Source organism: Fusarium poae, chromosome 1 (assembly GCF_019609905.1).
Source record: "Fusarium poae strain DAOMC 252244 chromosome 1, whole genome shotgun sequence".
NCBI lineage: Eukaryota > Fungi > Ascomycota > Sordariomycetes > Hypocreales > Nectriaceae > Fusarium > Fusarium poae.
The window spans coordinates 5,242,742-5,268,475 of record NC_058399.1 but is presented as its reverse complement, the minus strand read 5'-3'; the positions used below and the strand labels follow the sequence as shown (position 1 = coordinate 5,268,475).

At 47.5% G+C, this 25,734-nt stretch overlaps 11 protein-coding genes and 1 non-coding gene across 12 annotated transcripts; 6 read left to right on the top strand and 6 right to left on the bottom strand.

Annotated features, from left to right (window-relative positions):
- Positions 1 to 1,278, bottom strand: FPOAC1_001705 (uncharacterized protein; the record flags this gene model as incomplete). The annotated part of the gene is made up of 1 exon (XM_044846300.1): positions 1 to 1,278. One exon carries the CDS (start codon positions 1,276 to 1,278, stop codon positions 1 to 3), a length of 1,278 nt encoding a protein of 425 aa, XP_044712216.1.
- A 1,668-nt stretch (positions 1,279 to 2,946) lies between these two features.
- FPOAC1_001704 (uncharacterized protein) lies at positions 2,947 to 4,216 on the top strand (the record flags this gene model as incomplete). The annotated part of the gene is made up of 4 exons (XM_044846299.1): positions 2,947 to 3,107; positions 3,160 to 3,720; positions 3,776 to 4,121; positions 4,178 to 4,216. 4 exons carry the CDS (start codon positions 2,947 to 2,949, stop codon positions 4,214 to 4,216), a joined length of 1,107 nt encoding a protein of 368 aa, XP_044712215.1.
- Positions 4,217 to 6,332: 2,116 nt separating this feature from the next.
- Positions 6,333 to 7,529, top strand: FPOAC1_001703 (uncharacterized protein; the record flags this gene model as incomplete). Its single annotated transcript, XM_044846298.1, has 1 exon — positions 6,333 to 7,529. One exon carries the CDS (start codon positions 6,333 to 6,335, stop codon positions 7,527 to 7,529), a length of 1,197 nt encoding a protein of 398 aa, XP_044712214.1.
- Positions 7,530 to 7,812: 283 nt separating this feature from the next.
- FPOAC1_001702 (uncharacterized protein) lies at positions 7,813 to 9,204 on the bottom strand (the record flags this gene model as incomplete). Its single annotated transcript, XM_044846297.1, has 2 exons — positions 7,813 to 8,258; positions 8,313 to 9,204. The coding sequence occupies 2 exons, from the start codon at positions 9,202 to 9,204 to the stop codon at positions 7,813 to 7,815; spliced, it is 1,338 nt and encodes a 445-aa protein (XP_044712213.1).
- A 1,172-nt stretch (positions 9,205 to 10,376) lies between these two features.
- On the top strand, positions 10,377 to 11,939 carry FPOAC1_001701 (uncharacterized protein; the record flags this gene model as incomplete). The annotated part of the gene is made up of 4 exons (XM_044846296.1): positions 10,377 to 10,449; positions 10,506 to 10,702; positions 10,773 to 10,839; positions 11,248 to 11,939. 4 exons carry the CDS (start codon positions 10,377 to 10,379, stop codon positions 11,937 to 11,939), a joined length of 1,029 nt encoding a protein of 342 aa, XP_044712212.1.
- Positions 11,940 to 12,051: 112 nt separating this feature from the next.
- On the top strand, positions 12,052 to 12,537 carry FPOAC1_001700 (uncharacterized protein; the record flags this gene model as incomplete). The annotated part of the gene is made up of 3 exons (XM_044846295.1): positions 12,052 to 12,065; positions 12,122 to 12,212; positions 12,265 to 12,537. The coding sequence occupies 3 exons, from the start codon at positions 12,052 to 12,054 to the stop codon at positions 12,535 to 12,537; spliced, it is 378 nt and encodes a 125-aa protein (XP_044712211.1).
- Positions 12,538 to 12,865: 328 nt separating this feature from the next.
- Positions 12,866 to 14,130, bottom strand: FPOAC1_001699 (uncharacterized protein; the record flags this gene model as incomplete). The annotated part of the gene is made up of 2 exons (XM_044846294.1): positions 12,866 to 13,724; positions 13,787 to 14,130. The coding sequence occupies 2 exons, from the start codon at positions 14,128 to 14,130 to the stop codon at positions 12,866 to 12,868; spliced, it is 1,203 nt and encodes a 400-aa protein (XP_044712210.1).
- A 2,176-nt stretch (positions 14,131 to 16,306) lies between these two features.
- Positions 16,307 to 16,693, bottom strand: FPOAC1_001698 (uncharacterized protein; the record flags this gene model as incomplete). Its single annotated transcript, XM_044846293.1, has 1 exon — positions 16,307 to 16,693. The coding sequence occupies one exon, from the start codon at positions 16,691 to 16,693 to the stop codon at positions 16,307 to 16,309; it is 387 nt and encodes a 128-aa protein (XP_044712209.1).
- Positions 16,694 to 16,906: 213 nt separating this feature from the next.
- Positions 16,907 to 20,834, bottom strand: FPOAC1_001697 (uncharacterized protein; the record flags this gene model as incomplete). Its single annotated transcript, XM_044846292.1, has 3 exons — positions 16,907 to 17,441; positions 17,491 to 17,808; positions 17,863 to 20,834. 3 exons carry the CDS (start codon positions 20,832 to 20,834, stop codon positions 16,907 to 16,909), a joined length of 3,825 nt encoding a protein of 1,274 aa, XP_044712208.1.
- Positions 20,835 to 21,773: 939 nt separating this feature from the next.
- On the top strand, positions 21,774 to 23,378 carry FPOAC1_001696 (uncharacterized protein; the record flags this gene model as incomplete). Its single annotated transcript, XM_044846291.1, has 1 exon — positions 21,774 to 23,378. One exon carries the CDS (start codon positions 21,774 to 21,776, stop codon positions 23,376 to 23,378), a length of 1,605 nt encoding a protein of 534 aa, XP_044712207.1.
- Positions 23,379 to 23,551: 173 nt separating this feature from the next.
- FPOAC1_001695 lies at positions 23,552 to 23,633 on the top strand. Its single transcript has one exon. It is a non-coding gene; the product is annotated as a tRNA-Ser (tRNA).
- A 571-nt stretch (positions 23,634 to 24,204) lies between these two features.
- Positions 24,205 to 25,291, bottom strand: FPOAC1_001694 (uncharacterized protein; the record flags this gene model as incomplete). The annotated part of the gene is made up of 5 exons (XM_044846290.1): positions 24,205 to 24,357; positions 24,413 to 24,597; positions 24,651 to 24,877; positions 24,932 to 25,021; positions 25,074 to 25,291. The coding sequence occupies 5 exons, from the start codon at positions 25,289 to 25,291 to the stop codon at positions 24,205 to 24,207; spliced, it is 873 nt and encodes a 290-aa protein (XP_044712206.1).
- Between the last annotated feature and the right edge of the window lie 443 nt (positions 25,292 to 25,734).

Here is a 25,734-nt window from a genome sequence, read left to right as displayed (position 1 = left end):
TTAGTCGTTCCGTATTATTTGAGAGGGTCCAACAAAGGGTTCGTTCTCTGTTTCATGGTTTGCGATAGGGGCCTTTTCATCCTGTTGAACCGGTCCTGGATTGTGCTCGCCACTTGGGGCCATCAATGTTACTGGAGAGATCCCGTTCACTCTGAAGTACTGTCCAGCTATCGCCCCTCTGAACTCCCATTTAAAACTGTGGGTTTGGCGAATGTTGTATGTGGTAAAGGTTGGAGACCTGTAATATTGACGGCCGTGGCGTCCGAGACGCAAATCAATCATTCCCTTAAGATCGATGGGAGGGCTGCCGTTCGCACAGGGTATGTATATGCCGCCTTTGTATTTGGAAAGAGAATCCATGACATCTAGGTCGAGTTCTGTGGAGCTCTCCTTCGAATGGGAAGACAAGATCCCTCCGCAGAGGAGTTTTGTGGTCCTGACAATCTTGATAGAAATAAATGACAGTTCAACCCTTTGCGGCAAATCGCGGATGGCTTTGCTCGTGGCACTTCTGTTTGGAAAGATATGCAACTGCACAGGCAGAAGGTCTGGATTGTCGAGTTGGATAATGGTTGGGAGGCCAAAAAACAGGTCAAAGGCAAATACGGGGACGCTCGTTGTTTGGAACATCTGCTTGAGATGTTGAGAGAACGAGAGCTTAGCATCTTCATTCCCCGGGAGCAGACGATAGGCCGCAATCTTGTGATAACTCCGCGCCCTGTGAAGTCGAAAGTCCGTGATGGGATGGCTCAGAGTGCTCATCACTGTGATCGGAAGCGTAGCTTCAACGGGTTTGTTTCTCCCACCCAATTTCAGTGTAGCTGTCAAATAGTACTCGATGAAAGCCTGAGTTTCCCCCTCAACGGAATACATAAACGTTGACGGGAGAACATGCTCTTCCCTGTGCAAGGGCAAGAAGCTCTCGCGCTGCTTGTCGTTTCTAAGGGATCTCGGATTGACGTATTTCGGTAAGATAATAGAAAAGGGCCAGACCTGCTCTTCGCCACTCGCTCCAATATGGATAGGGCCCTGAAAGATCTTCAGTCGAGTTTTGGCGGAGATGAAGTTGAAACGGCCTCGCTTGATGTCGTCTGAATGGTTGACTCTGATCTTGGTCTTGGACCTGCCCGACACTGAGATGAAGATGGAAGCATTGGTGTTTATGGTGTGATTCCTTCGATAGACGTGTCCGGTGATTGTGTCGCCTGGAGCATATCGCTGATTCCCATCAAGGCGGATGCCCAGGGATGAGGAGCATGAAATACCAGTCTGAGGCATACTGTCGAGTATTAGAATGGTGAGAAGTGAGGAGCAAAAGAAACGAGGCCACGAGGGTGAGATTATTTGTATTTATACGCAATTTCCAAAGCTTGTCACTAACTTTGTCTCTGACTTTGTAGCTAAGAGCTGTAATTGAATATAGTTTGTAAAGCAAAAAGTAAAAGTATCTGTTTGTTTTAGTTATTAAGGCTGAGCTAAGTAGATGATTCTACTCACGATCCCATAACAGATCACGCACATATGCTGCATCATCAATTGAGATGTTCTATAGTATTAGTTTCCGTTCAACTAATCCCATTCTTGAAACATGAGAAAGACATATTCTTGTTATATTGGGATTAGTAGTAACCTCATGACATGGTTGAACCCTTGACTTGAATCTTGCACGAGTTCGTTTTCATTTGTAACTTGAGATTCCTAACACTCAGATCTATGGCTATTGTGACTTTGAATACGTAGTAACATATCGTGACTTGTTGTAACTCTGAGTCTCTCCAGAACTTTAATGACAGATGATGCCTAAAGTGTGGTAGGAGGAAGTTATGTGACATTGGCCAATTATTCTTGGTCGATAAACATGATCGAGTTTATCGGTGATAAGATAAGACGAGCCAGAATAGGCACCTAATGCAAGGTCCATGGATGCTTGGCCAACCAGAACGACAGGGTTTATAGTTCAGTGTTGGCTTTATTAGGGTGATAAATCGGCGATTGATCTGAGATGTGTCTGTGAGGGTTGCATATCACAAATCTGGCATATCAAAGTGGTTACCAGTCACAAGTTTGCGATAAAAATCCATGTGCAGCATTGAAAAGCAGAAACAACATCACTGAGTCAAAGAATATTTGAATGATTCAGTCAAGAAAACAAACATAAAGATATGACGTCGAACTATAAGGAAACGCTAGCATCGCAAAGTCAGTTAAACTCCGACACCGAGTCAAGGTCTGAAAAGTCATGCTTATCGCTTAGTATCCATTGGTCGGGCCGGTAATAAAATAAACAAGCAGAGCACGCAACCAAGGGGGAAGAAAAAAAACCTGCCCTGTCTCAAGTATCTGGCCAATGCCATGAACACGTTGGCGAAGAGCGGTTAGTGAATGGTGGGTCTGTCCGAGGAATTCTCGGGCAGTACCTAAGATCTGGCATTTTGAGAGAATAGAGACGGTATAGAAAAAAGTGACTGATGTTTGAGATTACCTACCTATTCAAGGCTTGGCGTTGAAGGAGTGATATCAGTGAGTTATCATGTATTGATACTGAAACTCACCTGTTGGCCAGTTAGAGAGTCTCTGCAAAAAATTCAAAGAGCGGCCTTTTCTCAAAAAGATAACGTCACAGTCCAGCTTCTTTGTTGCGGCTAACAGGGGAGATCCCCCCCAATTTGTCCTGCTTACCCCGGGTCCTGCTCAACAGTGGGGAAGCTTCAGTGGGTGTTGACCACTGTAAAACCAGAAATGCCACTGTAGAACCCCCTTGGCCCGGTCCGTGCAGTCACCGGCGCCGATTATCCGAGTCTTCCCGAGCTGGGAGACTGGGACCAGAAAAAAAAAAGACCTCAAACCTCAAACACCAAAAAGGTTTTCCCCCCTTCTTCCTTTCTCTTCTTCACTCCACCCAACAATCGCCCTCAGTCCTTTGTCGTCTGAATAACCATCTTCACAATGGCTGCCTCTACCGGATCCACCAAGGTCGACGCTGTCGTCCAGAACATCAAGGCTGAGACTCCCGAGAAGAAGTCTGGCCTTGCCCTCTACTCCCGATTCGCCCTTGCCGGTGCTGTCTGCTGTTCCGTCACCCACGGTGGTCTTACCCCCGTCGATGTGTATGTTCCAATCGCCCATGCGATGTGTCTTGCGTCGTCAATTGCTTCAGAGGTGGTGGTTCGGTGCGCCGGGACTGCGAGACACAATTGCCTTGCTACGGCCACTCTACCACGCAGCAAACCTTGAAAGCAACAACCGACAGGCATTCGCGCACCGCATTATCCGAAAACAAGCAACTAACAACGTCTACAGCGTCAAGACCCGTATCCAGCTCGACCCCGCTACCTACAACCGCGGTCTCGTCGGTGGTTTCCGCCAGGTCGTCAAGAATGAGGGTGCTGGTGCTCTCCTCACTGGTGTCGGCCCTACCTTTGCCGGTTACTTCCTCCAGGGTGCTCTGAAGTTCGGTGGTTACGAATTCTTCAAGCAGCAGTGGATTGACGCTCTCGGTTACGAGACCGCCTCCAAGAACCGAACTGCTGTCTACCTGGCCTCTTCCGCCACTGCTGAGTTCTTCGCCGATATCGCTCTCTGCCCTCTTGAGGCTACCCGTATCCGTCTCGTCTCTGAGCCCACCTACGCCAGCGGTCTCGTCTCTGGCTTCGGCAAGATTGTCAAGAACGAGGGTTTCGGTGCTCTCTACGCTGGTTTCGGACCCATTCTCTTCAAGCAGTGAGTCTTCCCGTTGTTGAATCGCACATCCCCCATAAACTGACATGTGCCCCAGGATCCCCTACACCATGGCCAAGTTCGTCGTCTTCGAGAAGGTCTCTGAGGCTGTCTTCCGAACTTTCCCCAAGAAGGACCTCTCCGACGGTATGCAGACTGTTGCCAACCTTGGCTCTGGTCTGATTGCCGGTTTCGCCGCCGCCATTGTCTCTCAGCCTGCCGATACCATGCTCTCCAAGATCAACAAGACCAAGGGTCTTCCCGGTGAGGGCACTGTTTCTCGTCTCGTCAAGATCGGTAAGGAGCTCGGTATCCGTGGATCTTACTCTGGTATCGGTGCCCGTCTCTTCATGGTCGGTACTCTCACTGCAGGCCAATTTGCAATCTATGGCGACTTGAAGAAAGTAAGTTCATTTAATAGCCCTTGCGTTGAAGTTATCATGGCTGACGATTTTCCTAGGCCATGGGTGCCACTGGTGGTGTTGAGATCGCTGCTTAAACGACTTGAATCACATTTCGGATAATTGCGGGGAAAAGGTTAGTCATTAAAAACCTTAAATCGAAACCAGAAACATCCAACTAACTTGTTCCTGCCAGTTACTAGGTGCAAAGGATGAAGGGGTAAATAGCCGCTTCCAAGCTCTTGATTGCACTTTTCGAGCCATTTTTGTAAAACACCATGATAGATTAATGTTCAACTCAAGGCGCAGGGATGCCTTTTACGATATACTTTTCCCTCAAGTCTTTTTAAATCATATCCAGAAACTGTTCTGTACCAGTGAAGACGTGTTTTATAATGTGATCATCTTTGACCAACACCAGCATCATCAGTGAATTAGTATCTACTTGCCTTCTGCATTTCATGCAATGCACCTCTTGGCACTGATTTCTAGAACGTGATCTCGCCTCGCAGAGAAGAATCTCCAATACTTCAACCTCCAGCTAATCTGGTAAAGATTGTAAGAAGTAGCCACAACCCATGCCATAGTCGCCAGACTTTGAATTTCTCAAGGAATTTGGCATCCGAGGCCCGGAATGGTTTGTTCTCATCTGGTATCCAGATTCCATAACCTAGGCAGGCCATGGTATCCCTCTATGCGCATATATATCATTTTGCAGCTCCCGCGGCTATTTTGTGATGCCAAGCGTGCTTCTTGTTAGGAATACTAACATAGGCATTTTCCTCCCAGATGCGTATATGATACATAGATGGTTTATAGTAGAGTCCGGTTGATGAGTACATAGCACGTGCTGACGGTTCTGGATCCTCGCTGTCCTTCTCGATTGTTAACATGGGCTGGCGTGACACTTCCAGTGAGTGTGGTCCTTACAGACCTCACTCGTTGGCGTAGAGATTCAAGACGTGATGATCTTTTTCGCAAGATCATCAGCAGCCCAGGGGTGGTAACATGGCAGGTCTTCCTTGAAGCTTCAACTGTCATTATCGCGTTAGTAGAGTCTCAGTATACACAATTTGCAAATACTTACAAGCATAAACACGAAAGACGCAATCGATTATGTATTAAAATAATGAATAGTCGGCCTGAAGCCCTTCTTTGGAATGTAGACTTTGGCTTAATGCAATCGCTGTCTTCTTGTGGCCTCATGTCGAGCATGCTTCGATACTGGAGATTTAAGGTGCTGAAGGAGAATGCAGATGCCATTCCATGGCTATCCTTTGGGTCGCTATTCTGTGCAGGATGTACTTGGTGTCTTTGACGTTGAACGTGTTCAGGCCTTGGGCATGGTCGTTCCTTGGCACTAGATAATCCTCGGTGCTTCTCTGTGCAAGATGGTTGGAAACTGGGAAGGACAGGATAGGTGGTGTTGGACTATCCATTAATGAAGAGAGATATGAAACCAAGTCGTGTTGATTGTCAGGGAATAAAAGAATGCAAGCCGTCAGACAAGCCTGGAGCAAAAACCCTAAAGAGCAAGAATGGAGTTTGGAAGAGGAAGGGGCAATGGGGCTAGTTATACAAGAAGGAAGATGCGAAATCGACCAACTTCAGTCACTCGCAATTTGTATCTTGTAGAAGAGAGAAGAGAAAACGATACCGCGTACTATACCGGTGCTCAAAAAACAAGAATCCAAATCTACCCTTGATGATCAGACCAGGTCAGGTCGGCCGGATAGTAACAGTGAAAGTGATAGTGACAGTGACAGTGCACATGCGAATAGCCTGTAGCCCAGCCAGCCATTTTCTTACTCATCAGATCAACCAATGTCACAGATCGCATCCAACTCCCCATGCCTTGTGCTCAGTAGGGTTGGTCATTTTCAGAAACTGTAGTCAGTCAACCAATTAGTTCTAGAGGCAATTCCCAGCATAAAGTCATCATTTTAAGCACAACCATACTGAAATGCCTTAGTAAGAGATAGTCTCCGATGTAGTCGGCGTGTTCCATATTTCAGACTTTCCATTCCCCGTCTCCTTCCCGCACGGCCCCGTCCAAAACCCTCCGGTCGACCCACTAAAGCCTCCGAGCGGAGCCCCGCATAACATCCAACCAATTCTACTCCATCCGTCTTACTCACATCTCACTCTTATCTCACCTCAAACATTAGAAACAAAATCTCATCGTTTCAAACAAACTTGAGAGAGGGCAAGAAAATGCATACAGCCCCATCAACACATCCAAACCAAATCCGCTCCGCCTGTGAGCGCTGTCGTCGTCAAAAGCTCCGATGCTCTCGTCCCGTCGGCCCTGGCGCCACATGCGCTCGTTGTTCCCGTCTCAACCTACACTGTCAGGCTGGTCTGCAGCGTCGCGTCGGGCGACCACCCAAAAAGGACGACGTGGTTGAAGCTGTGGAGATCGTACTTCGTAGCGGTCCCGATTCGCCGCAGCCAACGGATGATGGCATGCAATTTATCCAAGGTCTACTGGACGATTCGACATGGAATCTTGACCCATTCTGCGGCTATTCACCAGAGAGTCTTCCGTTTCCCATGGAAACATGGCCTGCTGTGCAGACTCTCGATGCCCCGGATATTGAGCAACCCGTCATTAGACCTAGTGAGCAGTTGTTTGAGAAATTATCAAGGCTGAATGCGGATATCCACCGGGGAAGGGAATTTGCTGCTCAATTTGTGAGCAATTTCGATTTGCACGAGTTTATTTGCAAGGTTCACAATACCATGAATGGCTATGAGAATGTACAGATGGCCTTGAGGACGGCACAGGACTTTCTCGTTGTCCTGAAAACGCTACATCGGCAGCTTGGCACGCGCCATGTCTCCTGCTATGGTCGACAACCATATACAAACAAAACGATAATGGCACTTGCGGCAGACACGCCAACATCTTCCGCTTCGTCGCCACCCTCTCTCTCATCTGGTGGTACAACGCCAATATCCGGAAGCTCTGTTCCGCGGCTTTCTCCCGTTTTTGATTCACCAACCATGTTTCTCATCATATCGTGTTACGTCCAACTCGTCAAACATCTTGAATTTGTCCTCAAATTAATCTTCAACTCAATATCGGACCCACAGCGGGATCTGATTGATTCAGCTCCCATGGCGTTTGCTGAGGTACCACTGATTGAGCCATCGACCCAATTTGTTCTCTTCTCCGAGCTGCTTCGGCATGTTATGAGTCAGATTAATTTGTTGGTCGGGTTTCCTAGCCCTTGGTCCAGCAAGAGTGCTTGGACAGGTTTGATGACGTGTCAAAGATACAAGGATATGCTGAATTCTGAGTTGGGCCTTGTGGAAGATGGGTGGACAACACGGCCGAGTAAGTTAATGGAGTTGAACAGAATAACCAAAGGGATGCTTGATGAGCTTTCCATGGTGGGAGTATACTAAACACAAATGTGTGCTGTTAACCGCCAAAATTAATCAATGACTTTTCTTGTTATAGGGAAGGGCGTGTGAATCGTAGGCTAGAGTCAAGATGCTGATGTGATCTGTAAGGTGTATACTCTAAGTTATTCTAGTCTTTATAACAATAATGCCAATCCGCCACTCTCAGCCTGTATAAACATCAAAAGGTGAATTGCAGTGATCCCAAACTCCTAATTCGAACCGAAACTCCTCGCCAAAGTCCGCGAGCCCGAGCCCGAGCCCAAGCCCGATGCTGAAAACTCCCTTAAAGGGACATTGAAAAAGTGAAATCATACTTGTTGCTACCGCAAGCGTCAAAAACAAACGGATAGCGGACCGTCGCTTCGTAGGGTAGATATTCAATGGGGGAAACTGGTCTCTGGCGCGGGGATATCTGTCGGGCCCTTGACAAAGAGTGCTCCTCGCTATGAGCTCTCTTGTTTCTTCCCTTCTTAACTGGCGTCACGGATGACTTCTTTGGTGTCGCAGGAGGTTCGACGCGCCATTCACATGCGAGGACGCCGAATTTGACCTGCTCCGGATTTTTGTGTTTGCTGAGTTTACTCAATTTGGAGTATTTCACAAATTGTTCTTGTAGCCAGGATTTGACCTCAAGTACATGTGAGGTAATCTTCCAGTCCGGCTCGTCCACCTCAAAGAAGCTTCTGTTTCCGCCTTCAAACCTGGACATCCTAGATTTTCCTGCTGTAGCTTATAGCCAGTCAGTGGTTGCATTGGGATCATTTCTCGTTGTTTATCACATACCACTTTGGCCATTTAAGGATCCTTGTGTATCGGTACAGGATTCGGTACCAGGTGACTTGCGTAGGATCAGGTAGTCAACAAAGTAGAATTCCTCCAAATTGGGAAGATATTGTGCTAGAAACCGGTACAGATGCTTTGGATACCTGAGTCTATCAGGCAGGTCATGAATTTGGCCGCAATTCGGGCACCGCAGTGGTGATTTCCGGTCATGCCATTTGTGGCAGTATCTCATGGCAACCTTGCGGATCTGATCCAATCCTGAGCAGTTGAGAGCTTTGGTAAAACGTATGTTGTCTTCATAGTAATCGGGAGGGATGAAATCTAGGTAAATAACATCTGAGGAGGAGTTGAGGCTAACGAGCCGGCCAGTATCCAAACGAAAGGCGGTTGATCGTTTCACGAGGCTTTTAGCAACAGTGGCAGCTTCATTGCATGTAACAGAGAGTTTGGCGAGTTGCTTGTGCAGGTTGGTGTAGTAGGAAATGTCGGCTTGTGAAGTGGGGTAGAGAGGTTTCAAAGCACCATCTATCTTGTGTGTTGGCCGCCTTTCCCTTCTGACTTCGAGGGCCATAGGATCGCCGTGTTCATCATCGTCATCCGAGGACATATGGAGGAGGGTCGACTCCTTCATCCACCATCTTCCGATGCCTGTGGATGGATGCCAGTCGGTGTCGATCTTGAGAAAGTGCATACCGGGGGTGTCCAGGGTACTTTGCCATATCTGGGTGCGTATTTCTGGCGGTAGGCGGGCAAATGGAGAGAAAGTACGACAGTCTTCGGGTATCTCAAATTTGAGGGGGGTTTCTATCGTCTGTATTGGCGAGTCTGGTGAGGAAATGTGTCGATCAGGGCTGCGAGCTTGGGCTTCGCTATCAAGGGTGGGAGTAGTCATGATAGCTGTGGGCCATGAGCTTATCAGTGTCTCGTGGTCATGAAGGAGGGGTAAAGATCAGAGGCAGAAATCAGAAGCGACAGCGAAAGAAGGCGGAAACAATCACAGAAATTGGACGAACGGTTGAGTGAGTGAGTGTGTGAGGATGCAGAGTATTGATGGTCTCGAATAGTTGATAGAGTCAAGTTGGAGAAGTAGTGGAAGTCGCTGGATGGGTTGCGTTGCGTTGCACAGTACAACACAACACATCGGCAGGCGGCGTGAATAGGTAACTAACAGCGCTTGGAGAAAGAGCCGCCGAGAGGAAGAAAGTGGCAGGCACCTTTGCCCTGCCAAACGCCAAAACACAGCTGTTGTTCGTGTTGGCTTAATATGGCAGCGAATCAATAATATGACTTTTGAAACATTATTCTCTATTAGCAATTGTGTAGAAAAGAAGGGTCTGGGCCGTCATAACTATCACTCCATACTTTGACTGGTCATCTGCCGATCTCATCATGCGTGGACAGCTTCACCGCATTAGCCTTTGCAACTGATAAAGGCGCATTGTGAATTGAGCTAGCGACATCGCTAAACTCGTCTAATTTATGATTCCCTGATTTCTAGAGCGATCAAATTACCCTGATATCCAAAGTCCAATTTGTTTTGTGGTTGAATCGACTTTCTACACGACCTGATTTCAAGTGATTCGGGCTTGACTTGACAACAAGGATCAAACTATTGATGGGTCATTCTGAGCTGTCAAAGGCTTGACCTGCAGAGTTAGACTTTGCCAGCATTGTTTTTTATTTGGCTTTTGTCCCGGAAAACCAGGGTTGTCTCATGCATAGTCCCTAAGTTAGTAGGTAACATGTCAAGGTGTAGGGTACTCTACTGCGCCGCCATTTTATACGCCAATCTACTAAGGTATACACTATCAAAACCCTGTCTCATAGAACCCAACAAAAAAGGCATGAGGATATCAGACAACACGTAAACACGTATTTGAATGATTTACTGATCGATATTATGCTAATGAACCCCATGAGTTCGAGTATACCGGAGAAACCCTGAAGAAGTTCTATAAAGAGCCAAAGTACTTCGAAAACAATCCTGACTTCAGTTCAAAAGTCAGGCTGGAATGGAAAACGACAAGACCAACACTTCAGCGCCCCTGGAGAAGGCTTCACAGGATGATTATCAACAGAGAAGCGGAACTTGTCAATAGGTACCCTCTACCAGGGGACAACCAAGTTGATAATCCTGGTCAGTATTACGATTCTACTGCTTTCTCCAGGTAAAATACTAATCATTCTTCATAGATAATAAGCTCAAGAAGGGCCTCGGCGTTCATTGCATGGCCAAATTCAAGAGCCTTAACATGTATGAGATATTGGATGATATGATTATTCATTCTCATGATAGGGAAGACAGGACAGCGAAGGAACGTCCTTGTAGTAAACCCCATGAGAACAACATGACCTCTCGGCAAGAGAGATATTCCAAGAGAACATCTCGGGTATAATTGACAACCCACAACTTTTTGGTGATTTCTATAGTACTAACCATTAATAGACATTATGGTCTAGAAGAGAAGAGAAGGATCCAATAAGCAAGTAGATAGAACTTTGCAGTATCAACAGACGGATATCACTGGTAAGCAATGGTAAAACGGGTTCGAAAAACAGACAGTGATTCATAGCTGATGAGAATCTGGCTATAAAAGTAGCATGTTACAACTCTTCTCCACTTCTCAAACTTCCCTTCTCATCAACCTCCTCTGACTGAACTGGCATTCCTTTCCATCGGTACTACATCAGCTGCCTCTTTATCTGCCCTACTCATCTCTTCTCTCTTTATACTTCACTTACTTCATGTCCCTTTTCAACTCTAGCACAGTTATCTAGGACTGACTATTCCTACTCCTCACCTCACCTCTTATGGCGGCAGTTCTTACCCTGCTTTAGACATCGTTCTTTGCACAATAGCTACGGTTTGTTATCTCACTACCTTATTGATTCCTTGTTACTTTCCTATGTCCAATGCTAACACACTACGCTTCAGATATCATTGTCTCATTATATCGCATCTTCCCTTTGGCACATTCGGCAATTCGAATATCTTCCATCTGGCACATTTGGCAATTCGAACATCCTCCATCTGGCACATTCGGCAATTCGAACATCCTCCATCTGGCACATTCGGCAATTCGAACATCCTCCATCATGCCAGGAAACAACACCACAGAATACCCACCTGCATTGAGACACATTGTTCAGCCCGGAGAGGAAGATGTTGCAACAACTTCTGGCGGTGTACGCATGCACGTGGGCGCCGCTGGGAGAAGGCAATTCCAGGAGGTCTGGCTCTGGCCTGCAAGTTACCACAAGGAAATGACGCCAGCCTACAACGTCCAAACACATGGTCCATCACACTCGACACAGTCTCTATTACCATCGGGTATGGAACTGGAACCAAATGATGTAGCTGTCCGTATGCTGGAGATTGGCTTGGTCATTGCGGACGAACCAGATCTGTACGTAGACAGAGGCCATTCACGAAACAAGTATCGAGAGCAACAACGAAAGGAGCGAGGCATCCTCACTCGCAATTCAAACGTATTCAGAGCCTATATCAAGGCAAGCGACTACATTCAACCACAGGCGAAGACATTCATTGGCTGCATGCTTTTGGACGGTCGCCTTTGCGCTTTGAAGATCAAAATCGACAGCATCTTCTTCTACAAGGAATTCTAGGGAGATTCCCTTGAGAAGATCGTCAAGACCAGAAGAGCTATCGTCTCAAGAGCAGTCAGATTCTATGCAGCCGACATCAAAGAAACAGAGCCCAAGTCCAATATTCCCAACAATGACGACGCTGCTGTAACAGATCATTTAGAGGACGTCCAAACGGAGTACCAACCATTTTTTAATCACAGTGCTACCGAGAGCAACGGCAAAGCGGCATTTCTAGCCTTCGACCGAAGCCTCACTGATGGAGACATCGCCAGTTTGATCAAGGAGATCGAGGTAAGCACCTGCCTTCAGATTGATAGAAGATATAAACTGACAGCAAGTCAAGCCACAGGTACAACTCAAATTGGATCCTGAAACCATTCGAGCCATTCACGAGATTATGTGTAGTGAAACAGACGGCCAGCACACACTCGGCCAGCTGTTCCCACAGTCAGAGCTCGCTTCCTTTCTCACAAATTGCTACACAATGAACGGCCTGTTTCCCGAGGAAGGGTCTCTTCGCCTGACAGTCCGTGTTGCTTGTACAATGAGCCAGGAGTATGCCCGCCGCGCTAGCCTCTACCGCGCCGGTTTGAACACGGTCCATTTTCAAACATGATGACGACTGCCGGATGGATGATCAAGGTTATATACCTATACTTGGGCAAGAAGCCTGCGGTCTATGATTTTTTTTTAGGGGGGAAATTCGCTGAGGATACAAGGCGAGGTCAGGTACAATCCATTGAAGGACTGTGGCATCAATATTATGTTGATACCCGCGTGGAAGCAATCTTGAGAACAGGTTGATAGCAGCCTAGATCGAATACACAAAGTGCAGAAAAGAGTAAAATGATTCATTTGCTTCGTTTACTTCCATATGACATCTCCTCACCTCAGAGTAGATACAACCCAAGTCCTTGTCACCCAATCTGCCAGCACCCAGAAAACTAAGCAGTATGTTTCCTCTTCAGCAAGACTTTCACATCATCTCCATACCTCTCAAAGCCAACATTGAATCCTCCTCGCAGAGTAGGAACCCTAAACTCCTCCCCAGGCGCAGCCTCAATGTCAAACGTCCGAAGCATCGTCCCGATCACAGAAAAGATGATGTCCGTTCCAAACACACGACCGGGGCACATGTTTCCCGCGACTCCAAAGGCCCTGACCTTGCGTACAGCGCTGCCAGAAACTTGACCTTCCTTGTCGATGAAGCGCGACGCTTTGAAGACTGCAGCATCAGGGCCCCAGTTCTCAACATCCAAGTTAGATGCGCACATGGGAAGCATAAAAATCTCTCCTTGGGGAACGGCAATGGGTTCAGACCCGGGCATGTTGAGCATGAAGTCGTGACGAGCGATTCTGGCGACGCCTGTCATGTGAAGACGGAGAGTCTCGTACCATGAGGCCATGAGCCAGGGACATTCAGAACGAACGTTGGCAAAGTCCAATCGTGGCTTATCCTCATCCTCTCCTTCAACGTATTTGACCTGCTGGACTTCCTTGAGGATGACTTGGATAAGTTCAGGGTCTGTCAAGAGGTGACGAGTAAGCCAGACTGCGAGGGTACTGGTAGTAGCCAGAAGACCCAGGGCTGACACCATCTCGATGTGGTAGTAGTCTGGGTTGGTCTCCCAATTGGGGTCACTGTGAGCCACAACATTGATGCTGTGACCAGTGGTTTGAACACGAGCTTCACGGTGCTGGAGATGGAATTCGCGAAGTCTTTTGAGGAGAAACTTGCGAGAATTCCAGGCCGAGTGAGCTGTGAGCCACGAAAAGGGTCTTCCAAGGGTGTCAAACGTCTCACTGAGTTTCCTTCGCGTCGTCAGTCTAGGAATTGACACAATTCCAGTAAAGAAAAGACTTACATGAACTCATTAGAGAACTCTTGATCCATGCTCCAAGGATTCTTGACTCCCCATACTGCACTTGCCGTAGCAGAAACGGTCAACTCAAAGACCCAGCGGCCGATTTGAAGCTCATTTAGCTCAGGCATCAGCGCCACCCGGTCTCTAATGTTGGTGCTCGAGCGCTGGTTCAAAGACACAATGTTCTCGGCGTGACCAAACTTTTGCTTATGCAGAGGCTGGGGGTTATACCCAAACACAGCGTCAATAGTATCCTTCTTGAGTCCAAAAAGACGAGGACCAACATAGACGAGTACTTGAGCAAGACCAGTGTCGTTAACATGACGCGAGAGAACTCGATCCATGCTTGGATGACAGACTGTGATGCGTGCAAAGGGGATATTAATAGTGAAAATGGGGGCAGTCGTAGAGGCAATGAGGCTGTTGATGTAGCGAGTGCTGTCGATAGTCAGACCCATGAGATGGCCCAACCATGGAACTACACCCGAGAGGCGGGGGAGATGTGAGATGGAAGGGCTGCCATTGCTGAATGTTTTCTCATTGAATGAGGTTGGGGATGCAATGTGTCGAAGCAGACGACGAGTCAAGATTGGAAGTATATAAGCAGCTATATAGAAGAGTATGAGAGTTGGTATAAGATTGGCAGAGAACGAAGAGACGTGATCAAAAGCTCGGGCATGATGAGACATGATGAGGTGAGGTAGGAGATCAGATACAACTGATCAACAGAATGATAACAGTTTGTGAGTAATTGAAGTGAATATGAACTGTCTTGTCCGATGAACCTCTTGTTTTGAGCGATAACGTCTTGCATCTTATACAGCTTCATCAAGAGAGCCTTCATCAAGTGTTGACGATCTCATCGTTATTAACTGCAAGCCTCATCACACAAGTTCAACTGATTCCCCTCATCGATGAAGTGATCAAAATCTCTTGATCACTGACTCTAACCATTTGCGAATGAAGCTGCATCTCATCACAGTACAGAATCCAGATCTAACTTGTACTCGAAGCATATATGAGTCCACAATCATACATTTTGGGTCAAATGGGGGCAGAAGATAGACCCTATACCCAATCACGTCTGTGTTATTGTGATTCATATTTGTTTGCTATGTTTGAACTTTCCTCATAATGGAAGACGTTTTTGAGATATCACATATGCAGCTTGTTGTTGTCTGCTTAAGAGGGTCTTGGGAGAGGGTGTGTGGTGATATCTTCACTGATGAGCACCAGCCTAGACTCCACAATGCCTTGGAAGCAACCACTAAATGATTCAATATCTCACTTATCAGCCCATTATTATCCCAATTATGCCGTAATACCACAGCTGAGTTCTTGTCACATCGTGGGAACAACAAGTTGGTGGCGTCGCTGCTTCTAAACTGGGTGATCGCTGGAGCGAACAGCATAGCAAGCTGCAGCAGAAATGTCTCATACGGAAAAGCTTGTAGAAGATCTCAGGTTTCACAAAATCTCAGGAATTGCAAGGTGTTGATGGTTTATTAACTAGAAGCAGAAGGTGAAGAAAGCTTGTTAGGTGTCATCACCTCATCACGCATAGCCTTTCTGGAGAACAAAGAGATGAAGCAACAATGTTGTCCACTGAAGCTTCAGCCCATCAAGAATTTAGCTTCCTTATTCTACCAGCATTGGGTTTCTGTAACAAGGCTGTCCTGTTGGGTTGAATGTCCACTTATAGAACCTCATGTCCTCACCGATTGGGCCAGGAATCTTTCATGCAAGTGTTTCCCAGCTTATCAAGATCTAGAGCGATATATCGTGCAAACCGCATTGCATATTGACGTGCTGCTGTCCGGAAATGGTAGGGTTACGATCGATGTCTATAGATTTGTTGCCAAGTGGTTAGTGCTAGCGAGATGTTGTTGGTTCAGTGTAAACTATTGAAGACATTGTTCTGGCTTGCACGGTCCATATGCAAAGGCCTTCTTGATAACAAGCATAGAGTCAAGATAATCCAGGAAAATCTTTTCCAATCGCCATTTCCTGTGCTTAACTGTAAGCGTTGAGTTATGCGTATATCAAGAAACTAGGCTTCTGCGTAGTCGTCGCGGAACAAGTACCACAGCCAAGTCATTATTTAGTATCTCTAGTGGATAATACTTATACCTATCGACGTATCAGAATCATTTTCATGCAGACAACTCGTCGGAGATAGTCATCATTGTCACAACCAACAACAGTGGCGCAAAGTGGTTCATCTCCAACGGCGCTATTCTTGTGTAACTAACCTCCACTTGCCAGAGGTCCCTGCTGATCGACATTTTTCCACATGCCTGGAACGCGGATTTTCTCCAATTGGTTGGCCCTAGCATGTACGCCGATGCTACGTCTCGTGGTGAAAGTAACAGGTCAAAATCGCCAAGATAGCCCTGCTTGATTTGCTGATTCCGATCTTTATCGGGGACCCACGTCACAGCTGAAGAATATGGATCTGCGCAGTTGGTAGTTTGTCTCTTATATTTCTTGGTTGACTTTCTCGACACGGAGATGCGGTAGCTAGATGCCGAGTTGAGCAGAGGTGGGCATATGCGCTTGACAGTCAACGAATTTCGGTTCTATATGACTAGACATAAAGGTGAACTTGATCGAGACTGACTCGCTATCTGGCGTCCAACACACGATCCATAGTTTATCCATGATTCCGTCAGTGACCTGTGCTGATTCTTCGTACTTGCATGTTGCACCGACGAGTTGGACAAGAGAGAAGGTCTGCACATGCCATGAGGTGCACACCCAAAATTGATGCATTATTGTAATGCCAATCACCTGCTGCAAGTCAACAGTAACACAAACACCTTCAGAAGATATGTCAATGTCCATGTGTTTTACCATTACTTCAAGCATCTTTCGTGGTACTCCTGGTGGAAGAAGCTTCGAACGCATGCACAAACCTCTGCACTGCGTTACGAATGGAAATTATGGAATAGTGTATTCTACTACATGACCCTTAGGCCAAGTACCGTCGATTTATCTCATCAACAAGGTATGCATACCATCTTCTGTACAAATCATCGTCAACGCCCAGTCCAGGTCAGCTGACACAACAGTCCAGTACCCCCTAAATCTTACAGATAACTGCAGCAAACTGCACTCAAATCATCGTATCGGAAGCGTCATATTCTTTCCGCCCCGTCCGCCCCGTCCCCCCCGCCCACTTCGTCCACCACGTCCAACACCGACAAATCCCCCTCCGGCGACGGTTTCCATCTTCCGAGCTAGGTTGTTGAGCTCTTTAACCAGGCAGCTGGCAGCCACAATACGGAAACTCTCTAGCTCGCCGTCTCCCTGGTATACATCAGGTGCATTTTCCTTTTTGATACAGGAAACAGCCACACACGCCCAGCATAGCTCGACAACATCTTCTCTCCACCGCGATTTGACAGCGTCCGTTTCGGTGACTGTACTGAGGGTCTCTGCTCCATCGCCTACGCTTCGGTCCCGAATTTGTTTGACAATCCATGTCATTGTGCGGTCGATCTCCTCTTTGAGCTTAATAGAGGCATCCCCTTGACGGCGGGTCTGGGCACCTCTCTTGTTGAGGATAAAGCCGCAAAATACCTCGACTTCTGTCAAGGGTACACGGGGATTTTCCGAAAAGTGCCACATCTTGTCAATGATGGCAGATTCATAGCTATGTTAAATTAGTACGCAATATGAGAAAAGTAGACGATGGAACTCACAGGCCGCGTATCTTCCAAGCTTCTTTTGACTGGCGCGTCCACTTGATATCGAGTTCGTACTTGGCGACTTCGTTTTCCACAATAGTCAATAACTGATCCCAAACCGATGGTCCAGCAGTGTTGATTTTGCGGTGAATGTCCTCGTCCCAGATCTTTTTCTCGTCAACGTTTCGGTAAAGATGACCAAGGATCTTGTCAGATTGGTAGTATTTGGGCACAGAACGAGCCATAACATCATCGTCATCGAGCTCATCGTCTTCTCCAATGTGCGCCAACTGTCCCTTGTCATACAATTTCAGAGGTGGTGCTGCGGCGAGACTTTACAATATATCAGTCTGATGCCATGTCATTATGGGAGAATGGTTGACTCACAAGTCAGGACGAAAACGCGGGTTTCTGGGTAAGACTTTGATATCGACTGGGATACCCGTCTTGGAAAAGTCAACAGCCGTGGAGTGCAGTCCTGCCAAGGCGACACAGTCAGGGTGAGCAGTTCCCAAATCGTGATAATCAGCCAAGATGACGTGTCTAGTTGCAATCACTCCTAAAATATCAGTTCGCATGAAGTTGATAAAGAAATCGGCAATATCCTGAGGTTCGACTCGACGATCCAGAGGTCTGGGGCTAACTCTTGGATAATCCGCCGGTGAAAAGATTCTCAGCGGATTTGCTTCGGGATCCCATATAATGTTGTAGATGTCTCCATCGAGGTCTCCTCCGCTCAGCATACTTGGCAAGTCACGCTTCCCCTTCTGGTTGAATACGATGCAGTTCTGAAGACTTCGCAAGGGGTGTCCCTGTGGTGGAGTGACTTGCTTGGCAATCTGAATATCTCCAGGATGAAGAGCTGGCGAGCGAGTGACTATAACTCTACCATCACGCAAAGTAGAGTTCATGCCCCGACCGTGACTTCTGCCATAAGTCTTGTCGTATGTGACATAGACTTCGCCCTCGTTGAGAAACCCCGTCTCATCCATGATACCGAACAGCGTAACTCCGTTTTCGACAGGGATTCGGGCCTTGTGCTTGAGTAAGCGAAGCTCTCGCAACACAACATGCTCAACGGCTGCCTTAAGAAACTTGTCGCGGCGATAGTCGATATCCATTGTCTCCAGTTGCTTGACTAGCCTGGGAAGACCCATGTTTATACCGATTGCCTGATGTTCCAGAAAGGAGCTCGTGTTGGTTGCGTCAGCTGTGACATTGCGAAGGATGTCAAGCGCTTTGTTCTGGAGTTTGAAAAACCATTCATCCATTGTGCCCATGTCCTCTAGGATTTTGATCATTTGGCGATTAAGAACGAGTCGTAATGGTTTGGATGCAGTGTCGCAAATACCGAGCTCCTCAGTATCTTCACTCTTGAATTTCATCATGGACTCCTCGCGAATGCAGAATACCTTGCCCTGAAGTCTGGTATCCAAAGAGAGCATACCCTTGCAACCGCCCCATCGAATCTGAAGACATGTTGGTGCTGCAGAAGTCATAGGAAGATAAGGCCAAATCTCTTCCAGAGCTTCCTGAGAGATTGTCCCCACTCCGTCACTGAAAACACGGGATTTATCTGCAGATTTGACATCGCGGATCAAGTGTGGGACGATGTTGTTCTTGTCTATTGGCACTGCGTATGGTGTCTCCGAGAAGGCTTGGCCAATACGTGCCGCACATTTTGCTGGAACTCGAATCTCTCCGAAGTCTCCAAGAGCTTGTAAGATGACTTCTGGGCTCTGAAATTGATAGTCTTGATCGATAAAAGGTGCCGAGAACCAGCAAGAGTGTGATCGAAGAGACGAGTGAGAGAATCCAAGAAACTGATACTTCCGTCCCGCGATTTGAATACCGCTATCCATCATGCGTCGGAAGTGAGAATAGATTGGCTCGTTGTCCACTTTCGGATGGAATCTCAACTCCTGGCCATCTTCTTCGCAAAACATGACGCGTAAGAAGTGATCGTTGTAGTCGGAATACTTTCGCAACACTCTGTTTTTACTCTCCGCTTCTGGGCCAGCGAGAAGCAATCGTGTCGGTGTAACCAGAGCTTTAAAGACCCAAATTTGGTTGGGTGGCAACGTGCCTCCATAAATCCGGTCTCTTTCTGGATTGTCTTTACGAGCTTCGAATTCGGCTTCCATGATGTTGGTCATGATACTCAGCACGTCTAGCTCCTTGGGATCCGTACCAGGACAAGGGTACGGAATTGCCTGGAAGAGTTTCTTCATAGCATCTGTCGTGACAGGGATTGCTACTTTACGCTCTGTGTGATCCTCGATGACGCGATCCAACAAGTCGAGAAGCTTTATACCACTGGCTGGGTTGATGAAATTGTTCCAGACGAGAGCCTGAACCTGGAATAGAAAAGCGAAGTGCACCCTGCCGGACGTGAGAAGATTCTCAGACTTCTCGATAAATGTTTGTCGTCCAAGAACGTGATTGCTTTGTATTCCCATGTGATTCCATCCAATAGTTGGTAAGTAATGGTTGGTAATGTCCTTGTTCTTCAATCTCAGGACTTCGTCGAACGAATTGACATCATAAAAATAGATGCGATAGACAAGACAAGACGAAGAGTAATCGCGAGGCAAACCCCAAGCCGCTATTTCCTGAACTCGACTCCATTCCTGAGTTGAATGCTCTCCTAGAGATGGGCGATAATTGTACATCTTTGGTGGTTCTGTCAAAACCAATGTAACGGACATATCGCGACGAGTGGCAATAAGGTCCTGGATAGTCTCGTTATGAAAGTCCATCCGGTTTTCTCCCTCGGCCTTGACTGTGAGCCATTGGGATGTGAACTTTGCGATGAGGTGTTTGGGTAGAAATAATTCCTTGTGGTTAACAAATGTCACCACTTCATTTTGGCCACAGAATGTATTTCCACCACAGCTAATACCCGCAATGCTGAAAGCCATATCTGGGACGCGACTTTCTTTACTTTCCACAGCTGCAGTCGCCTTTTTCTTCTTTTCGAGTTCATGTTTAAGGTGCGCAATGGCATGTTTGTCCATAGGCCTTGCGTTTTGCTCCACGTACACGGCGGTCTTGAGAATGTGAAGACGGGCTATATCCCTTGGAGGGGGCCGAGACATATGACTTGGCAACGACTTGAACATATTACTTGGTTTGATGTTCTCTTTGCCGTAGTCGTCGTGGCGTCTTTGCTTGCCATGCCGGGCGAGAAATGCACAACCATCTTGAGGGTTGAGAAACTTGATCCATGCTTGATTTCTACGTTTGGGCTTTTCGCAGTAGAATTCTGAAATGCTGAGGGCTTTCATGAAGGGAAGAAGTTCCCGCCTGAAAGTATCCTCTGATAAATCCGGAGGGACATTTCGGCAGATGACTTCCATCGTTGAGGCGGGGCAAGACCGAAAGCCTCAAGAAAGTTGGTACGACTACCCTCAACAGGCAGAAGGGAAAGCACAGTGTTGTAGATTTGAGAGGATATAATAAAGATCTAAAAGCCGTTAGTTCAGATGGCATGATTTGATGTCGCTCCGATCCCACATAATCTATGTCGTTCTATTACATTTCCGATTTGACGATCGGCCTGGGAGCAATAATTCGTATGATTTGCCCCTTCCGTGACCAGCCGAGAATGATGAATCCAAACAGTGGTATTTCTTTATGTGCGGCTAGTTGAATGTAAGAAGGCTTCATGCAGGAGGCCGACCGCTGTGGGGTGACTGGGTACGGTTACGAAGAAAGGGCCATTTCATATGCAAGCAGGTGAATTTGCGGAAACTTAAGATAGAAGCGGAGGGCAGTTGCAGAGGAGAATAAAGAAAGCTGCCTGCCTATTTGGCATGTAATTGCGGCTTGCTTCACTTTCACTGCCAATCATGACACTGTAATTGATAGGTGACGCACTGTGTCATGCAGCAATCTTGGCTTGGCTCAATATTGTTTACTGCAATTTTTACAGTATCTGCACTGTGGCGGTCCCCATGTTAGCACAGGCCATTTGCCATTTGATAACAAGTTAAGACCCTGGATTGCTCCTTCCCCACCACCAGGTCAGGTCTCGGTGTGGACCCTTGAATTCGGTGACGTTTCGGTGAGCTTCGGTGAGTGGCGGGGTAAATGTTTACACCAGCTCCCGCATTTCTACGTTCCCGATTCCATTTGCCGAGCCGGATTGGTTTCGAGTTCGCAGCCGATTATCGCTCCACCTGCTATCATGTAAATCATTCTTCCGGAGGCCATGAGGCCGCTTTAAAACAATTAAAATACCACTCATTAAGCTTCTTTCTCCAATTCAAGCTACCAGTTCCGCATCATCACCCATCATGTCTCCTCCTGGTTCCCTCTACGTCACAATGCAGCCCAAGCCGGGGCTGTCTATTGATCAATTCCATGAGTGGTATAACAACGAGCACGGCCCAACTCGTCTCCGTATCCCTCAGATCTTCAGCAACGGTCTTCGTTATAAGGCGACCGACGGCCAGGAGCCCGAATACCTTGCCGCGTACGACGTGACGGATATGCCCTTGCTCGAAACCGAGACGTACCTCACTCTGCGCGCAAATCGATCTCCCCGAGAAGCTGAGACAATTGGACAAGTCGACGTGAAACGGTATTTCTGGGATTTGGTTCACACCAAGGAGTCTGATCAGTTCACACCATTGGAGAAGCTCAGTGACGACGAAGCTGAGGGTCACCAACTTACTGCTGTCACGATTGACCTCAAGGACGCTGAGGGCGCTGAGGAAGAATACCAAAAGTGGTTGGTCGAGGAGCATATTCCCATGCTGGCCAAGATCCCTGGGTGGTTGCGCTCGCGTGCCTTCAAGACGTCGTACCTTGAGGGCCAGGGCAAGACAACTTTCCTTGCGCTGCATGAATATGCTAAGGAGAATGGCCAAGGTGGGGAGGCGCACAAGGCATCTATGGATACCCCTTGGCGTACTCAAGTCTTTGACAAGTATGTCGCGTCCAAGGGCCGAAGGACGTATTCTCTCTTCTACGTCTTTGGACCTGCTCCTCGAGAGTTGCATTCCCTGTCAAAGCTCCCATCGACAGCTGCATTTACCTCGCCCGACTCCAAGCAGTCAACCGTGGCCGGTCCCAATGCTGCTATCAACTCATTTGTTACAACTCCAGACTCTCTGAACATTCCTTTCCGATTGGAGGGCAACCCGGATCCCAAGGCTCCTACTGTCGCATTCTGCAATTCGCTGTTGACGTCTCTGCACATGTGGGATCCTTTTGTGGAAATCCTAAAGCGCGAGCGTCCTGACCTACGAATCCTACGATATGATACCCGCGGCCGACATGCCATACCGCAGCCTCCCGTCGCCGCCACTATTGATCAAGTGGCCGACGACCTCAAGACTGTGCTCGATGCTTTCCGCATTACAAAACTGCATACTCTTATTGGTGTTTCCATGGGAGGTGTCACCACCCTCAACTTTGCCATCAAGTATCCTGAGCGCCTAGAGCAGTTCATTGCCTGTGACTTCAACCCCACTTCAAGCGAAGCAAACACACAAGCTTGGAAGGACCGCACTGCTATAGCTGAAGAGGACGGCGGCAATGGAATTAAGAAGCTTGCTGGGCAGACTGTTCAGCGCTGGTTCCACCCCTCTACAAACGCCGAGGCGGTTAAGTGGATGACTGAGATGGTGGCTGCTAACGATGTTGAGGGATTCAGATATAGCAATACAGTCCTCTGGGATTACGACCTCAAGCCCAAGATGGGCAGCTGCAAGGTTCGCGGCTTGTTTGTGGCTGGAGAGGAGGATGCGAAGGGTGCACTACCCAAGGCCATGGACGCGAGCAAGGGACTCCTTGGAGACAAGGGCGCAGAGCTGAAGCTCGTTCCTCAAACGGGTCACCTACCCATGTCTGAGGACCCCCAAGCTTTCTGGGAAGCCATTCGAGGATTTCTGTAATCTAAACTACTTGATAGGGAACTTATCACAAATAAACAAAAGAATATAGATTCGAAAGGGTTGCCGTGTGAAAGACGGACATTGGTTCAAGAATGAAATAGCTAGACTCTGTCGCTTGCTTTGACACTGAGTACTTGAGCTTCTGGAAATCCAACATCTTCATCCAATGATAAGGCGCAGTGGCGGAGTGGTCTAACGCGATAGACTAGAAATCTATTCTCTTCGGAGGCGTCTGTTCGAATCAGGCCTGCGTCGTTGGTTTTCTTTTTGTTCTTCTCTGCTAGAAAGAGTGTCTCGAATCTCGTGGAAGGCTGCACATGTTTTATTTTAGAGTTGTGTACGTGATCAATGTACCATCCGAGTCGTCGCCTAACTTAAAGCTATTACAATGTTTTACCAATTTACAACTCTGCACTTATTAAATCCTGGCTATCTTGAATGGGCACTGTGCTCGTGATATTATCTCTGATTGATTCATATTTCTACCTGGCTTGGCTGTGTTCTGTGTCCCCAGTCGTTGTGACATCCCTAGGTAAGTATTGGCAATAGCAGTTGATCACAGCAGGACCTCATGAATCTACAAGACATTGAAACAAACGTGGTATTTTTTCAGTCGATGAATCTTTCAGATTCTCCAGACCAACAAACTAACTAAATGAAGTTCATATCCCATGAGCAGAACATCAGGCTAGAGACCACCCATAACCAATTGTTGACCAACTCAACGCCGTGACCAACGCCGGGAAGGAGATGCTCAAGTATCTTTATCATCCTTTCATCCCCCTTTCCGCATTATTTCCATCATACAGCTCAGATTCTCATCAAACTATGCGCGACGGGCCTTCTCGCTGTGTCCCTTGATAACAGTAGACAAGTCGCCGACAGGGATTTGGATAGGAAAGTCGACGATGGCGAAGAGAACAGCGACGAGAATGTACCAGCCTGACATGCATGTGACGAAACCAAAGGCACCACCAGCCTGTTTTAAGGTTAATTATGTACTCGTATTGGGATGACCAGATCAAGAGTCTTACCTTGAGAAGCTTTTGTGCGAGCAGAGCATTACCAGTAAAGTCCTCAGCAAGAGCCCAGAAACCAGCAGTGATGAGCAGGAAGCAGAATGTCAGGCTGAAGAAGATCATGACAAAGACAACGTTGGTTCGGAGGGCGCACAGGAAGAAGATGAAAGATAGAACACCCATGAAGAGGAGCCAGAATCCTATAGCACCTCGTTAGTACAGCGTGTCCTGGGGTTGTTGGTGTTGAACTCACCAAGACTAGCGTTGAAACCTTGGGTAGCAAGGCCTTCAGCGGAGGATTGGGCATCGGCGGGAGCATAAGAGGCATATGTAGCAAAGGCCGGGATGAGAGTGCCACCATAAGAAAACCAGAAGCCACCGAAAGAGCAAAAGACACAAGCTGGGAAACTGTTGCCGAGAACCCATTCGAGAACACCGCCGATAATCATGAGAAGGCCGCCCATAAACATGTAGACAGCGCTGTAAATGTTGTTAGATGTATTCACCATGGATATTCGTCAGTTGGGGACATACTTTGAAGCAGCACCACTGCCACCGGCACCTCGCCAGCCCATAAGATCACAGGACAGGGGTGTAAAGGCAAGCAAGAAGCCGACAAGAGCACTTGAAACATTGTTAGTAACATCACTTGACAGCAGCAGAGGAGATATCTTACATTGGTGTCGGGTTTGCAAACGTCTGTCGAAGATCACCCTTGACCTTGGTCATTGGCGAAAGGTACAGCTTCTCAAACAGCTCAGGGCTCATCTGAACACTCTGTGCCGTTCGGAATTTGCTCAATGCCTCGAGACGTTGAGCCTCAGGGTCAAAGTTGCCGTTGAGACCATCGTGCTTCTCGCTCAACTGCTCGCTATGCTCGGTGGTAGCGGCCATTGTGATGATATCGTCCAGGGTGGCTGACGTGTTGTGTATTGATCGAAGAGGTAAAAGAAGAGAAGATCAAAAGCGAAGTCAGATGCTAGGGGTATATCCTTGGATGAGTTAAGAGGAAGATAAGACAAGTCAATGCTTGGTTAGATAGACATGGAACAGGGACGGACTTTCAAATTACAATCAGGCCATAGCTTCCCCTATATAGTCATTGTAGGAATAAGCTTGGAGATTCAAACCCTGGACCTGTTTCTCCCCCAGACCAGGGGCGCGCCACCCTTTGATCCGGCGCCATGCAACAGTTTCCCCAGGTCTTGGAGATCTCCACCACTAGGAGGAGAGGAGAAGAACGGTAGAGGCAAGGTATGCATCAGAATGCTGTGCTGTATAATGTGCTAGTCTGAAGGAGGGGACGATCAGCCGCCTGTCCGTGTAATAACAAATGT